Here is a 15,872-nt window from a genome sequence, read left to right as displayed (position 1 = left end):
ATTGATGCTGAACTGACTTTGGCAAGAGGTATTCCTAAAAAGGAAGTCAAGTTACGACGGCTCTTTGTCAATTGAAGAGTTCATAACTTTATAGTGTCAGATGCAGAGATCAGCGTTCCACTTTAATAGTCAAAAGTATTCGTCTTCCTGGTTTCTGTCGGGACGTTGCTTTCCATCATCGCTGCTGTGTTTATTAGAAAGGGACGGTGCAGAGTGAGCTGGCTGTTTGCCTCAAGTATCATTCTCGCTGAATGATTCTTGCTGTGGTTCTTTAACTAGATTTATCTGATGGATTTTTTTACACGCCAACTTATTTTGAACAATTAGCGAGTGCATGTAAATTGCCGAAGGTGTAACGTAAGCTTTTATGGCAAAATTGTACATTTATGATAGGGTACAGGTGGTTGAGGGGGTGTAGGTGGGATTCTGATTCCCTTGGATGGGATGAGATGTTCCAGAGGAAGCCCAAGGCAGAGCTCCAGGCCCAGAGCTCCTCAGACCCAAGAGACAAAACAGAGACCCCTATAGTAACTGGAGGCCAAGTCAGGCCGGATCCAGGAGCTGGACAACCTGCATTTGAACCGCATTCCGCCGCCTTCTTGCTGAGTGACCTTGCACAAGTCATTTCATGGCTCTGAATCCTATTTTCCTCATTTTTAAAATTTAAAAAAACATTTTTTTTTTAACGTTTATTTATTTTTGAGACAGAGAGAGACAGAGCATGAACAGGGGAGGGGCAGAGAGAGAGGGAGACACAGACTCTGAAACAGGCCCCAGGCTCTGAGCTGTCAGCACAGAGCCCGACGCGGAGCTCGAACTCACGGACTGTGAGATCATGACCTGAGCCGAAGTCGGACGCTTAACCGACTGAGCCACCCAGGCACCCCCTTTCCTCCTTTTTTAAGTAGGGATAACAGCAATCCTTGCCTCATGGGGTTGTTGTGTGGGTTAGATGAGATGGTACATGTGTGTGACATGACAGTAATCCCTTCATAAGTGTTAGCTGTGGTTATTATTTTATTTTATTAAAAAAATTTTTTTGGGGGGCGTCTGGGTGGCTCGGTTAAGCATCCGACTTCAGTTCAGGTCATGATCTCACAGTCCGTGAGTTCGAGCCCTGCGTCGGGCTCTGTGCTGACAGCTCAGAGCCTGGAGCCTGCTTCGGATTCTGTGTCTCCCTCTCTCTCTCTGCCCCTCCCTTGCTCATGCTCTGTCTCTCTCTGTCTCAAAAATAAATAAAAACATTAAAAAAATTTAAAAAAAAATTAAAAGAAAATTTTGTTTTTGTTTATTTTTGAGAGTGAGACAGAATGTGAGCGGGGGAGGGGCAGAGAGAGAGGGAGACACAGAATTGGAAGGAGGCTCCAGGCTGTGAGCTGTCAGCTGAGATGTGACATCATGACCTGAGCCAAAGTCAGACGCTTAACTGACTGAGCCACCCAGGCGTCCCATGTGGTTATTATTTACATTGATTTGATTTACTCTGGGAGGTCAGTCACTGCCATTTATTTTTATTTATTTATTTTTTTTAATCTTTTTTTTTTTTTTTTAACGTTTATTTATTTTTGAGACAGAGAGAGACAGAGCATGAACAGGGGAGGGTCAGAGAGAGGGAGACACAGAATCTGAAACGGGCTCCAGGCTCTGAGCTGTCAGCACAGAGCCCGACGTGGGGCTTGAACTCACGGACCGTGAGATCATGACCTGAGTCGAAGTTGGCCGCTTAACCTACTGAGCCACCCAGGCGCCCCAGTCACTGCCATTTAATAAGTGAACCCTACTCTCTTTGGCCTGGAGCACACTGCACCCAGTTACATCTTCTTACCCATCCTATGATTTGAAGGCTGCCTCATACCACTTTTTTATTTTAAACTTAAAGTCTTTTCTTTTTATGTTTATTTTTACTTGTGAGAGAGAGAGAGAGAGAGAGAGAGAGAGAGAGAGAAAGTGGGGACAGAGGATCCCAAGCAGGCTCTGCACTGACAGCAGAGAGCCCGACACAGGGCTCGATCTCATGAACTGTGAGATCAAGACCCGACCCAAAGTGGACACTTAGCCGACAGAACCACCCAGGTCGCCCCTAAAACCACCCTTTGCTATTTGGTTTACAGTGCATCTAGGGCTCGCTTTGTTTCTGACTTTCAGTTGTTCTGTTTGAGATGATGAGCTTTTTGGGGCATCGTCCAGGTTCTGCTGAAATTAACTCCTTGTTAATTTTCATAAGCCATATTTAAGTCAGATCATCCTGTCTAGCACTCCAAACTTGGTGAAAATGTGTCCAGCCGGTTTTTAAGTGATATGGCAAAAGAGAAACAAATCTCGCTGTAACTGTCAACAACATGAAAACCTGTTGAGCTTCCTGTTGTTTTAAAACCCATTCCCAGTGTCAGGACTAGTTCCAGAGATGGAGCAGGGGAGGATTCAGGTCAAGTTCAATGGTCCTCACTCTAGAGAGGGAAGGACTATCTAATCTGGAATAACAACAGGGTCTGACATATGTATTCATTCATTTATTCAGTATATAGTCATTGAGTGCCAGCTTTATTCTTTTTTTTTTAATTCTTTTTTTAAATGTTTATTTATTTTTGAGAAAGAGAGAGACACACACAGAGCATGAGCAGGGGAGGGGCAGGGAGAGAGGGAGACACAGAACCTGAAGCAGGCTCCGAGCTGTCAGCACAGAGCCCGACGCGGGGCTCGAACCCATGAACCGTGAGATCATGACGTGAGCCGAAGTCAGATGCTTAACTGACTGAGCCGCCCAGGCGCCCTGCCAGCTTTATTCTAAACCCTGGGATTTCTATCGTATTAAATAGACCTATCAGAGTCTTAGGTTCAGCATCAGTCAGTGGGCCTAAGGAAAGCCCAGTAAGCTCTGCCTTTTTCTGGAACTTGTTAACATGTTGATTATTTTGCTTTGTTCTTGAGTGGAAGTATGTGAAATAATTCTAAGGCACACCAAGAACAATGTGGCAAGTAAAAGGCGGAGGGACCCGTGCAGCAGTTCTGCTGTCTACAAGGCCACCAGTGACCTCCACAGAAATGCCTCTGTCCTCAACTTTCTCCGCCTCAGCCACATGCAATGCAGTAGAGCATCTCCCCTTCTGTAACACACTCTACTCCCAGCGCAAGACCCCACATTCCAGACTCTCCTCCTGCATTTTGGCCTCCCCCTCCCTGTGCATTCCACAAATTTTCCTGCTCCACTCGTCTTTTGCATACTCGTTATCAGGTCGAGAAAGTTCCCCTTTACTCCTAGTGTGCTGAGAATTTTTATCGTAACTGGGTGTTGGTTTTTGTGAAATGCCTTTTCTGCGTATATTGAGATGGAATATAGTTTTTCTCTTTTATTCTGTTAATGTGATAGGTCGATTGATTTCTTTTAAATCTTAGACCAACCTTGTGTTCCTTGTGTTCCCGTGTTCGTTTGGTCATAATGTTATTATTTTTTTAATGCATGTATTGCTGTATATAATTGGTTAATCTCCCTATGTTCCTGAGAGTTCTGCTCTGTAATTTTCTTCTTCTTAAAATTTTTTTAATGTTTATTTATTTTCGAGAGAGAGAGAGAGAGAGAGAGAGAGAGAGTGAGAGAGTGTGAGCGCCACACACGTGGGGGAGGGGCAGAGAGAGAAAGGTAGGGGGGGACCCAGAATCCGAAGCAGGCTCTAGGCTCTGAGCTATCAGCACAGAGCCCGACGCACGGCTCAAACCCAAGGACCGTGAGATCATGACCTGAACTGAAGTCTGGCTGTCAACCAACTGAACCACCCAGACGCCTCTGTAATTTTCTTCTCTAATGTCTTCATCTGGTTTTGCTATCGGGCTTATGCTGGCTCGTAAAACAAACTGGATGTTCCCTTCTTCCTGTTTTCTGAAAGCGTTGTGTATTATTGGTATTCTTTCTTTCTTACTTTCTTACTGTTTAATACTGTTTAATAGTTCGACGCGGGGCTTGAACTCATGAACCACGAGATCATGACCTGCGCGGAAGTTGGAAGTTTAACCAACTGAGTCCGCCAGGCGCCCCGCCTCACTCCATCTTTCTACATCACTTTCCCAACTGTTGAGGCCAGCAATGAATGCCGTTTTAGCCTGTGCTAATTTGTCATATGGGAAACGGCATCTAATTTTGTTTTTAATTTACATTTTCCAGAGTACTGTCCTAGTGAGGCGGGGATATTTTCATATGTTTGTTGTATTTAATTTTCTTCTTCTCCGAGTGGCTTGCTCGCATTATTTGCCAAGTTCCTCTTGGGTTGTTGGTCTTTTTCCTGTTCCTCTGTAGAATGCTTTATACAGTCTGCATTATTGATTCTTTGCTGGTTAAACGCAGTGCAGATGTCTTCTCCCAGTCTGTGGTTTGTCCTTGATTTTGTGAGCCTGGCCAGACCACAAGTTGTAATTTGGGGGTGAGAATGGGTGAGAATGATGATTTGGAAAGTTCAAAATAGCTTTTTCTTTGGTTTCCTCAATAGTAGCAAGTAAGTCGTGCATAAAGGGAAGAAATGAGACAGGAGGTGAGACAGGTGGGTCGGTGTGACCCCCATGCTCTCCCTCATTCATGGAGACGGGCCTAAAAGCCATGGCCATCACCTTTCTCTTGGGGAAAGCTGACGCCACAAAGAGCTAACCAGGCACGGACACACCCAGGTTAGACGCGGACTTTGTAAATGGAGAGACAGGTGGTTTGGAGGTGAGGAATCGATCTGGAATGAGGGCTTTAGTCAATGCGGTGATGACACCTGCCCGTCCCACCTCACAGATTTGTGGCAGGGTTCCCGTGAGGTGATCGTGAGAAAAACGGTCACGCAGTTTCCTCGTGTAACCCAATTAATGGTAGCGAGAAGAAGTTAGTCCTGACGTTTGGATGTTTTAGCAGGGGCTTCTTGAAGCCAGAGATCATCAGTTCTTGTCTTTCAAAAATCAGAAAAGACTGCACTGCCAATTGGCTTCTTCTTAAACTCATATAACGTCTGATGACACATTTAAAGCTTAGCACAGACGGTGATTTTGTCGTGTTTTCATATGTTGTATGCACAGAGGATTGGGAAAGAAAACGACCCAGCTCCCACCCCGGCTGGTCTCCTGGCACCCTCTGGGACAGAGGCAGAGTGATGAAGGCATCAGGATGCCCGGTCTCCCCCACAGGCCTGGGCTTGGACTCCTGTGTCTCAGGCCAGAGGCCTCCGGGTGCTGCCCGCGTCGGGTTTCCTGCTTGGGCCTCTTTGCTGTTTGCTGTAGAGGAGGAGGAGGAAAATGGAGGCTCTGGGCCTGACAGCTGCCTGATCCTAATGTGATGACCCGCAAATGCGAGGAGGCGAGGGGAGTTGTGAGCAAGGGCACAATTACACGTGTGTCATTGGTTTTCCGTCTGCCGGCCGGGCCGCGGGTGTTCACGAAGCGCCCCGAGGGGCATCGCGTGGCCTTCCGTTTTCAAATTTTCGAATCTCTGTAGCTTCTAAAGAAGTAGAGAGCGGATTTCCAGGGCTCATCCTCTCCCGTGTAATGAAGGGAAGAATGATCGCTGGTCCAGTATCTTGATTAGAAAGTGGCTGATTCATCCGCCTTCCCGGGGCAGGTCTGCCCTGGGCCTCAGTACCGGTACCGTCGTTTGGATTTTTTTTTACTCTGGAGCATTCACTTGGTTTTGCTCCACAGGTGTGTAAAAATGGGGGGTTATTAACACCTGCTGAACAACATTAAATGGTATGTGTCTTCATTTCTTGGAAATAAAGTGTTGAATCTAGTCCAGGGAAACTGTGACACTCTGAAAATAGCAATTTTTTGAGCAGCGGTAACCATGGCTGCTCTCAGTTAGAAGCTCAGTTGGTTTCAAATATGAAGTTTTGTTTCATGATGAGAAGGCCAGAAAGCTGGTCCTTCCGAGGGGATTGGCCGGCCCTTTTGTAGTAACAACTGTGCTAATTCTCTTGCTGTCCGGAAGGCAGGCGGCCAGCTGCCCCAGCTTCCTTCTGTTCCACCTTAAAAAGTTTCCTTACCTCGGTTGGATCTTACTTCCTGTGTCAGAGGAAGAACCGTTCCTTTGCCTGTTCTTTTTTTTTTTTTTTCCTTCTTAAAAAACGTATTTTTAACTTGTACATACAATTCCATATTTCCACCCCCTTGAAAAAGAAGAAATACAGGGACGCCTGGGTGGCTCAGTCGGTTGAGTGTCCGACTTCAGCTCAGGTCGTGATCTCACAGCTCGTGGGTTTGAGTCCCATGTTGGGCTCTGTGCTGGCAGCTTAGAGCCCAGAGCCTGCTTTGGATTCTGTGTCTCCCTCTCTCTCTCTGTCCCTCCCCCACTCATACTCTGTCTCTATCTCTGTGTCTCTCTCTCTCAAAAATAAATAAACATTAAAAAGAGAAGAAATCTAGCATAGATGAGGTTGTGGGCCCCTTTGACCACCCGCTCCTGACCAGGCCCTTCTGGGCCGTGATCTCTGGCACGTTCCAGGCTAAGTCCCTTGAGAGCCTTATGTTGTTGCATGTAACTGTGCCCTCCCCTGTATGCCTTTCTGCCAGTCCGCTTGCCATCCATCCGGCCTGCCAACCCTGAGACGCCCACGGCTCCGTTCAGAGGGAGGCGGAAGGCCCTGTCACGGTGAGCCATGGGCATGTGGCCCTGTCCACACCAGAGGCTGGCCTAGCCCCGGCTCCCAGGCCCTGCCTTCTGGCCAGCTCTGGTCTGAGTTGCCAGGTCTCTGACCCCTGTGTTTTCTCCTCTTCAGTAGCTGTCCCTGACTCCCCTTTGATATCCCAAGTCATGGTAGGTTTGTGGCCTTGCTGGAGTTCCTGGGCGGCCCGTGGCCAGTTCGCTGTCAGCTCCAGCCCCCGCTTTGCTTTTCGTAGCAGGATGACCCCTGCAGGCCACGTTCCCCAAGCCCTGGTGTCAGCTGGCCTCCAGCTGGTTGGGGACGAAAAGAAACTGGCAAGACTGGCACGCAGGAGGAAAGGAGAAGCCGGAGAATTTCTAGTGTCTTCTTCACCAATCTGGTTCTATCTGGGCAGACCCACCTGTTTCGGTTTCTATACCTGATCTCAGCCTTTCGGCTGTCACCTCCCCTTTCCACCTTTGTTCCCTTGGTCTGGAGGTGGTGATGGTGTCCTGCCCTTCCAAGTTTTGGGGATGTTGTGCTGTGTCTCTTGGCGTCAATTAAAAGTGAGAAGAGTTTAGAGTGTTTGTTAGAAGAACGGCAGGAAATGATGTTTTTTTTCACACACTGGAAATTTATTTTCTAGATTTCCAAGTTAGAGCTGCTAGGGCTTTGTCTCTATTCTTTTTTTTGCAGAAAGCACTCCGTCCAGGAGCACCTGGGAGGCTCAGTCGGTTAAGCATCTGACTTCGGCTCACGTCATGATCTCTTGGCTTGTGGGTTTGAGCCCCGTGTCGGGTTCTGTGCTGACAGCTCAGAGCCTGGAGCCTGCTTCGGATTCTGTGTCTCTCTGTCTCTCTCTCTGACCCTCCCCGGCTCACACTCTGTCTCAAAAATAAATAAACATTAGAAATAAAATCAAGAAAAAAGAAAAGAAAGCACTCCTATCCAAGAAGAATTAACTCCCAGGGAACTGAGAGAGCCCAGGTGACCCTAACATATAAATCCAGATGTTGGCTTTGTTTTTTAGGCCAAATTGCCTAGTTGGCATGTGTGAGCTGTAGGTATAGTTACTTATTGGAACTGTGGGAGGATTAAACCAAGTTATGGGGCGCCTGTGTTGCTCAGTCAGTGAAGCATCCGGCTCTTGATTTTGGCTTGGGTCATGATCTCACGGTTTGAGTTGGAGCCCTGCATTGGGCTCTGTGCTGACAGCTCTCATTGGAATTCTCTCTCTCCCTCTCTCTCTCTGCCCTTTCTGCTCGCACTCTATCTCAAAAATAAATAAACATTTACAAAAATTTTTAAAAAAATAAATAAACCAAGTTACGGTGATAGAAAGGAATAGGAATTTCAGAACCAAAAAGGAGAGTTTAGAGTTCTCCCGGTGAACGTTGTAGATAGTCTCGGCCATAGGAAACCACAGGTGAGAAAGCGGGCATCCCGTACCTGGAATGGAGGTATTTGATGTGGTGGCCAAGAGACCAAGAGGTGAACGAGGCTGGCATAGAAATCACCTGACACGTGTCTTTTACATAGATGGGCTGTGACAATTTGACCAGCACATAGAATCTGCTGCCTGGAAGGAGGGGACAGGCTCTGTTATTTCATGATCTTGTTTGAGGTCTCCCCCTCGGTTCCCTTTTGACGGTAGTGAATCCTCTCTAGCACAAGAGTGAGCTCTGCACTTGGCCCCTGGGTCTCTGGAAACCCGGGTACCGGAGCGATGGGACCCTTTCCTCTTCCATAGAGAGTTGGCTCACGGGACCTTTATTCCAGTGATTGGCCCATGGCGGAAACAACTGTTCTGACTTCAAGATGCGGAAAGGCCCTCCCGCGGGCTGTATTTTAGGGCAGGCGTTTGCTTTTTGTCAGGCTTTGGTAAGAATGAAATATTAAGAAGCTTTAAGATTTTCTAACTTTATTTTCATAGACAGCTTGGGTAACATGTGGGCTAAGACTCTTTTCATGCTAATTTCATCTGAAAACAAAAATAGAAAAATATTACGTAAATCCAGACTGGTTTTTGTGACTGTCTCTGTATTGACTTTATTTAAAAATACGGACAGCATCTAACAGAATGTTAATAGGCAGGAGCATTGAACCAGTTCCATTTTGGCAGTTCCAACAAAGAAACCAAGTGGTAATTAAGTTTTCCCCTTTCTCGTGGAACAGTTACACAACAGTTCCATTTTTCTGCCAGTGAAGCAGCCTCGGGAGAATTGAAGCACAGCTGGAAGGTGCACTCCTGTGTCGTCTGTGGAAGCATTGCAGAACTTTCTAGTAATCCAGCATAAAGCCCCAAAATGGGACTTCTTCCTCCCTTCCTCCCTCCCTCCCTCCTTCCTCCCTTCCTCCCTCCCTCCCTCCTTTCCTCCCTTCCTCCCTCCTTCCTTCCTTCCTTTCTTCTTTCCTTCCTTCCTTCCTTCCTCCCTCCCTCCCTCCCTCCCTCCCTCCCTCCCTCCCTCCCTCCTTCCTTCCTCCCTTCCTCCCTCCCTCCCTCCTTTCCTCCCTTCCTCCCTTCCTTCCTTTTCCTCCCTTCCTTCCTTCCTTCCTTTTCCTCCTTTCCTTCCTTCCTTCCTCCCTTCCTTCCTTCCTTTCTTCCTTCCTTCCCCTCTCTCCCTCCCTCTCTCTGTCTCTCTCTTCTTTCTTTTTAAAGAGAGGAAAGGCTGTGATGCTTAACAGTTGTTACAAGGGAATGTTTTTCATCTATGGATTAAGCAATGCTAAAGAGAAAGCTATATCCTCGCGAGTGTTTGTTTTACTTAGGATTCTTGGCCACCATGGACTGCAACCCAGGTCAGACCGGCTTAGCCAAAAACGGGGAGTGGGAGGGGGTGGGTGTGTTTTTACAGATCCTGATGTGTCTCACAGAATCAAAGGGAAATGTTGCAGGAAGAGGCCCATGGGGATGGGGACCAGGTCCTTGAAGGCTGCCTGTGTCCCCAGTCTCAGTGTGCATGCCAGCTGTGCTTTTTCAGACATCTCCTCCAGGCGGAAAGTGGGCTCACGAGGAGCCCTGGGCTCGTATCCTTGTTCCTCCTGGCCAAGGAGAAAGGAGCCAAGAGTGTGCTGTTGCCCTCCCCGTCTTTGTTGCCCCCACGCCCTACAGACCACAGACAAGCCCATAGAAGGGTTCAGACACGGGTAACCGGAGGGACAGATTTTGCGACTGGCAGCCCCCAGCAGGACTGTGTGAAGTTAGAGGAGGAGCAGTTTCCAGAAGGGGAGGCCACTGTTGGGGAGGATGAGGCATTTTGGGTCTGCCACATTTAGCAAGAGGAAGGGAGACCTCGGGTCTGGAAGATCAACGAGATTGGGTTGTGTCTGGCCGGCCTCCTAAAACTTCAAAGAACAGATACTCCTGGGGGAATGTCAGGATGTTTTCAAAAGCCATACACATGTGCTTACACGCACACACACACACACATGCATATTTTGTACATGATATGTTAAACGAAAAAAAACGCAGGTCATAAAATAGCGTATATCAGGTTCTATTTCCGAAAAACATAACCCATCTGGCTCCCATATACGTGTACACATATTTGTATATCTATGCTTGAGTGAGAACTACGTGGAAAGATTCAGAGGCTGGTGGTGTTCTCAGGTAAGTCAAAGAGTTGAGAATGGGGGTCGGGGCCACAGGGAGAGGGTCAGCTTTGCTTTTGATGTATCACGTGTTGTATCGTTGCATTTGTTAAAAAAAAAATTTTTTTTTTTTTCATTTATTTATTTTTGAGACACGGAGAGAGAACAAGTGGGGAGGGGCGGAGAGAGAAGGAGACAGAATCCAAAGCAGGCTCCAGGCTCCAGGCTCCGAGCTGTCAGCACAGAGCCTGATGCGGGGCTCGAACTCACAAGCCGTGAGATCATGACCCAAGCTGAAGTCGGACGCTTAACCGACTGAGCCCCTCGGGCGCCCCGATTGTTTCATTTGTCAAAACAAGCTCGTATTACGGTTGTACCTTGGAAAACATCCCGTTAAGGAGGAAGAAAGGACCCGGTTCAGACTGAGCTCAGGAGGGGTGTGGACCGAGGCACCGAAGGTGGCGGTGGGGTCGCCTGGGAGTCACGTCACCTCAGGCCAGAAATCCAGGGCTTCCCAGCGGGATGCCGCAAGACCAGCCTCTCCCAGAGCGATAGCAAGCTGAGGTGCCCGCAGGGCTACGTGTTCCCCGAGCCTGAATCTCTTCCAGAAAGCACACGCGAGTGGGTCAGACTCACCACCACCCCCAGGGTGGCCAGGTCCACGAGGCGATGTGACCCTGCGGGGCGCAGCCAGAGGCAGGGCCCGGGTGGCTGCCTCCTCGTGGGCTACCCGGCGACTCCCCTGGCTTCGGCCCGCGTGGCAGGAACGATTGGGCTACTTTCAAGCGAAGCACCTGATACGAGCCATTGATTTTGCAGGAATGACTTTTCCTTTTATGGAAAAGCAGGCCAAATAGATGACTGGCCCTCTGAACCTCACGGTCTGTTCGGTTCGGTTAAGAACGTCTAGTGCCCGACACCAGCGTGCTGCAGACGGTTGTCACAAGCAGCCCACGCTCAGGAAGGCACAGGGCTGAGGACGTGGGTGAGGTCAAGGCGTCTCCCGCCTGCTATCATAGCCATCCAGATAAATGTGGCCAAAGAGACCGGCTGAGGTCTTGACGGGGGCGCCAGTGGTGGGCAGTGTTGTGGGTGCTGAAGACCAGGTGGCAGGTGGCCGATGGCCAGCGCTGCCACGTATGGGGTGCCCGTACTGGGCACCGTGCTGGGTGTGCCGCCGAAACGGCACGGCACGTCCACGATGCGAGGTGGCTGCTCTCAGTCACGAGTGGAGTAAGTAAGGTGCCTCGGGTCCCACTGCCAGTGAACGGCAGGCTTGGGTTTGGGGCTGTCCCCCGCCGGCCACACAGTCTCCTGAAGAGCGAGCCTCTCCAGGCATTTCCCACTCACTAGCCAGAGGGGTTTGAGCGGCTCTGATTTGGGTTAGGTGCATGGTCTTTGTCTTTAGATGGAATGATTCCAGCAGACTCCTAAAATCCATTTAAAAAGTAATGTGCCCAGCAGAATGGGGACTCTAAGACAAGTGGCTCTACTCCCTGGAAGGGGCATGCCTGTTTTCTTCCTGCTTCCTGTTAAGTGGGGCTAGGGGGAGAACAGATCTGGCGGCTGGGAGGGGAGACGAGTCCAGTTAGGGACACTTCAAGTCATGGGTGCCTAAGGACCCAAGGCAGAGATGGTCATGGGCGATACTCACGTGCACTTCAGAGAGTTCTCGTGCCAGACAGAAAGATGGAAGAAAGCTCCAGGTGCATGGTGGGAAAGAAATAAGAGCTAAAACAAACAAACAAACAAACAAACAAAAAACCCATACGTAAATAATATGATCCCGATCTCTAAAAATTGGATATAAATTTGCCAAATTTAACTGGTTATGTATGGCTGTATGGTAGAGTTACAAGTGAGTTTTGTTTTCTCCTGAATATTTTTCTCTGCGTACCCGGTTATTTATGGTGAAAATGCATTACTCCAAATATCAGAGGGATACTTTTTTTTTTTTTTTTAATTTTTTTTAGCATTTATTTATTTTTGAGACAGAGGGAGACAAAGCATGAACGGGGGAGGGTCAGAGAGAGGGAGACACAGAATCTGAAACAGGCTCCAGGCTCCGAGCTGTCAGCACAGAGCCCGACGCGGGGCTCGAACTCACGGATCGCGAGATCATGACCTGGGCCGAAGTCGGCCGCTTAACCGACTGAGCCACCCAGGCGCCCCAGGGATACTTTTTTTTAATAAAAGAAAACCAGACCTATTTCTCTCGTGGAAAATGTCCTGTTTTGATGCTCACGCGTGATGAGGTAGTGGCAGTAAATGCCTCCGAGTATTGGTCACTGTCCCGAGGAAATGTGTGTGAACAAAAGCTCAGGTCATCTGTATGACCACAAGCGAGACTGTCCCTTGGTACCACAGTACGTGTGTCAAGCCATGGTTCCTGTTCACAGCACGTAAGTCAGGTTGATGGAACTTGGTGTGGAAGCTGCGAGCTGAGCTACGTAACGGGTTGTCCATTTGCCGAAATGGATGCTTTACTGGCCCATCCTGGCCTAAGGTAGTCAATCACTCCTGGTGTGATCTAGGGAGGCTGCTCACTCTCGCTGGGCCACAGTTACTTAAACTGTCAAATTAAAGGGGGGCGGCGGTGGAGGACCTATCTCAGAAACCTTTTTGAGCTCTAAGATTTTAGGCCTCCCTGTTCTTCAGAGAATGGGAACATCTCACAGGAAGTGATTCAAAGTGGCTGCTGCAGCCTTGAGAGGTGGCTAGTGCGACTGAGGAACTGAATTTTTCATTTTAATTAATTTAAATTTAAATTTATACAACGGCACATGGCTAGTAGCTACCATATCGGACAGCACGGCTCCTTAAGTGGAAGATACTAATATGAGGTGAGCATTTTAAAGGCCTGTACATTTTTGTATGTACATACTTTTGAAATCACAAGAAACTCTAATTTCAGGAAAGCAGCTTGGTTTCATTAGAGACAATACAGACCAGAAGAAGAAGGAAGGAAAGCGTAGTCACGAAAAATAGTCCACTCAGAGAAAATTGCTGTTGGCACCACAGTATATAACCTTCTAAATTCTCTTCTCTGCATACGTCATAGTAGCCAACTGGCTTTCAAAAGCATCGTTTGGAATCATCCAGAAAGGGATATGTTAGTAGGAGAGAACGCCTATTTATTGCCCAGAAGACAATGCTGATAGAGGTTTTATTTATTTATTAATTAATTAATTTATTTATTTATTGTTATTTATTTATTTATTTATTTTTTGATAGAGGTTTTAGCAATCTGCCATGACCGATGTTTCTCTTCTGGGTGCTAGGTCATCAACCCCATGGGATGGGATGCGTTTGGACTGCCTGCTGAAAATGCAGCAATCGAGCGGAATCTACATCCAGAAAGTTGGACGCAAAGGTATGTATTTATAGGCGTATTCAAACACGCACAGAAACCTTAAACATGTGTACTAATCTGGGTATGAGAAACAGAGAGCCAAGCAAACAAAACATTGCAGTCTGCTAGGCGATAAACAGCGTCGTGTATATTGGCGTTTGGCTTTTAGCCTGCTGTATTCTTTGCTAGGAAATGACAAAGAAGGTTTTGGGTATTCATTGATGTGTTCCGTCTGATGCTTTGTTGTTTGCAAAGTTATTCTTCCCCTGAGGATTTGCATTTGGGAGGCAAAAGAAGGAGAGGGTTGCGTTTGTTCAATGTCTACAATGCTTCTCATCTTCTTGACCATAGTGTGAGCTGTGTCTGAGTCCCACACTGTAATTTTCTCTGAAAATTCTGTTAATTTTTGCCTTCGCGTGCTAGAGCAAGAGGAACTTAGGCATTCAATGTAGAAATATATGGCCAATATATTTTGGGTATGGCTTTCTCCAAGGGGGGGGACACACTCCCAATTCCACCTGTGCCTCAGGCTTCCACATATATGCGTACCAGCAGTGCCCATCCCTCGTACCAGAACCCAGTGGAATGTTCTGGGCTCACTCCATCAGCCTCTTTCACAAAGATCGGCGGCCCTTCCATACCCCATGCCTCTAGAGATGTAGAAGGGCAGTTCCAGGGCCTGTGTCCACTGTCTTTCACCTCCCTTCACTTTATCTTGCCCAACGCTACATTGTAAGAGCATCCACTATACCTTTTTTTCCCTCTTTTTTCTCCTAACCCCCAGTTCCCACTTTTTCCGTTATGGTTAATTCCAGATTAAATGGGAATAATGAAAGAAGGAAGAAAAGGTAATCAAATAAAGTGGATCAAATATGGCACCAAATTGACGTAAACTAGACCAATGATCGTTAAGTTATGATCCATGGGCCACATTTGGCCCTGCCTGATTTTATAAATAAAGCTTTATTGGAACACAGCCATACCCATTTGCTTACATATTGCCCGTGGCTGCTTTCATGATACAGGGGCAGAGCTGAGTAGTTGTGACAGACCATATGGCTCACAAAGCTGAAAACATTTCCCATCCGTCCCTTTACAGAAGAAGTTTACCAACCCCTCCACTAGAAAATAGCAGTTAAGAAGGTGGGGGTGCCTGGGTGGCTCAGTTGGTTAAGCATCCGACTCTTGATATTGGCTCAGGTCATGATCTCTCAGTTCGTGGGATTAAGCCCCACGTTGGGCTGTGTGCTGACAGCACAGAGCCTGCTTGGGATCCTCTCTTCCTCTCTCTCTGTCCCTCCCCCATGCATATTCTCTCCCTCTCTCTCTCTCTCTCTCTCCCCCCCTCTCCTTCTCTCTCTCAATAAATAAACTTGAAACAAAGAAAAGAAGATGGGCCCTGAATCAGGCCACCTCAGTGCAAATCCTATCTTTCCTTCTTGTTAGCTAATCATCTTGAGGAAATTACTTAGTGTCTTTGTGCCTCAGTTTATCTCTCTGTAAAAGAGCAATAGCCATAGCCCCTACCTCATCGGAACGGGTGAAGATTAAGCGCTCTCTTAGTCAGTCGGCTGCTTTAACAAAAATACCATGGTCTGGGTGGCTTATACACAGCAGACGTTTATTTCTTGTAGTTGTGGAGGCTGGGAAGTCCAAGACCAAGGTGCCCGCAGATTTGGTGTCTGGTGAGGACCCCCCTCCTGGTTCATAGATGGCTATCTTCTCTCTGTGTCCCCACATGACAGAAGGGGCAAAGAAGCTCTCTGGGGTCCCTTTCGTAAGGCACTGAGCCCATTCAGGGGGGCTCTGCCCACAAGACCCAATCACCGGCCAAAGGCCTCACCTCTAAATACCATCACCTTGGAGGTTAGGTTTCAACCTATGAACTTCGGGGGGACACCAACGTTGTCCGTAGCAAGCACTTTCCTGCAAAATGTCTAGAACAAGATAAAATAAGCTATTGCTGGCTAAGCAGAGATCACCTAGAGAAAAGAAAGACACATTACCTCATTTCCTATTATATGCAAGTTGATTAGTTCACTTCTTTCCTTCTATCCCAATTATTGGACAGTTTTTGATTTTAGCTTTCGACTGATAAGCACTAAACCAGGTTTCTTTTGGATTCCCACAATTTGTACATTAGGGGGTTTTCTCTTCAGTCGATTTAAAACTAATTTAAAGATTTTTTCTAATGTTTATTTATTTGGGGGGGATGCAAAGAGAGAGGGGGACAGAGGATCCAAAGCGAGCTCTGTGCTGAGAGCAGAGAGGCCGACGCGGGGCTCGAACTCACAGACCGTGAAATCGTGACCTGAGTCGAAGTCAGATGC

The 15,872-nt window shown here is 47.6% G+C and overlaps 1 protein-coding gene across 15 annotated transcripts in view; it reads left to right on the top strand.

The window, feature by feature from the left end:
• LARS2 (leucyl-tRNA synthetase 2, mitochondrial) overlaps positions 1 to 15,872 on the top strand; it is a 189,493-nt gene that overhangs the window by 35,103 nt on the left and 138,518 nt on the right. For all 15 annotated transcript variants that reach the window (XR_009260975.1, XR_009260976.1, XM_058727230.1 and 12 more), the window contains one exon: positions 13,472 to 13,563. Coding sequence is in view for 13 of the 15 variants with exons in the window: in XM_058727230.1 (XP_058583213.1) it covers positions 13,472 to 13,563 (92 nt within the window). In the remaining 2 variants the exon portion in view is untranslated. The remainder of the gene's footprint in view (positions 1 to 13,471; positions 13,564 to 15,872) is intronic.

The sequence above is a fragment of the Neofelis nebulosa genome, chromosome 4, assembly GCF_028018385.1.
Source record: "Neofelis nebulosa isolate mNeoNeb1 chromosome 4, mNeoNeb1.pri, whole genome shotgun sequence".
NCBI classification, from domain to species: domain Eukaryota; kingdom Metazoa; phylum Chordata; class Mammalia; order Carnivora; family Felidae; genus Neofelis; species Neofelis nebulosa.
This window is presented reverse-complemented; position numbering and strand designations above follow the sequence as displayed.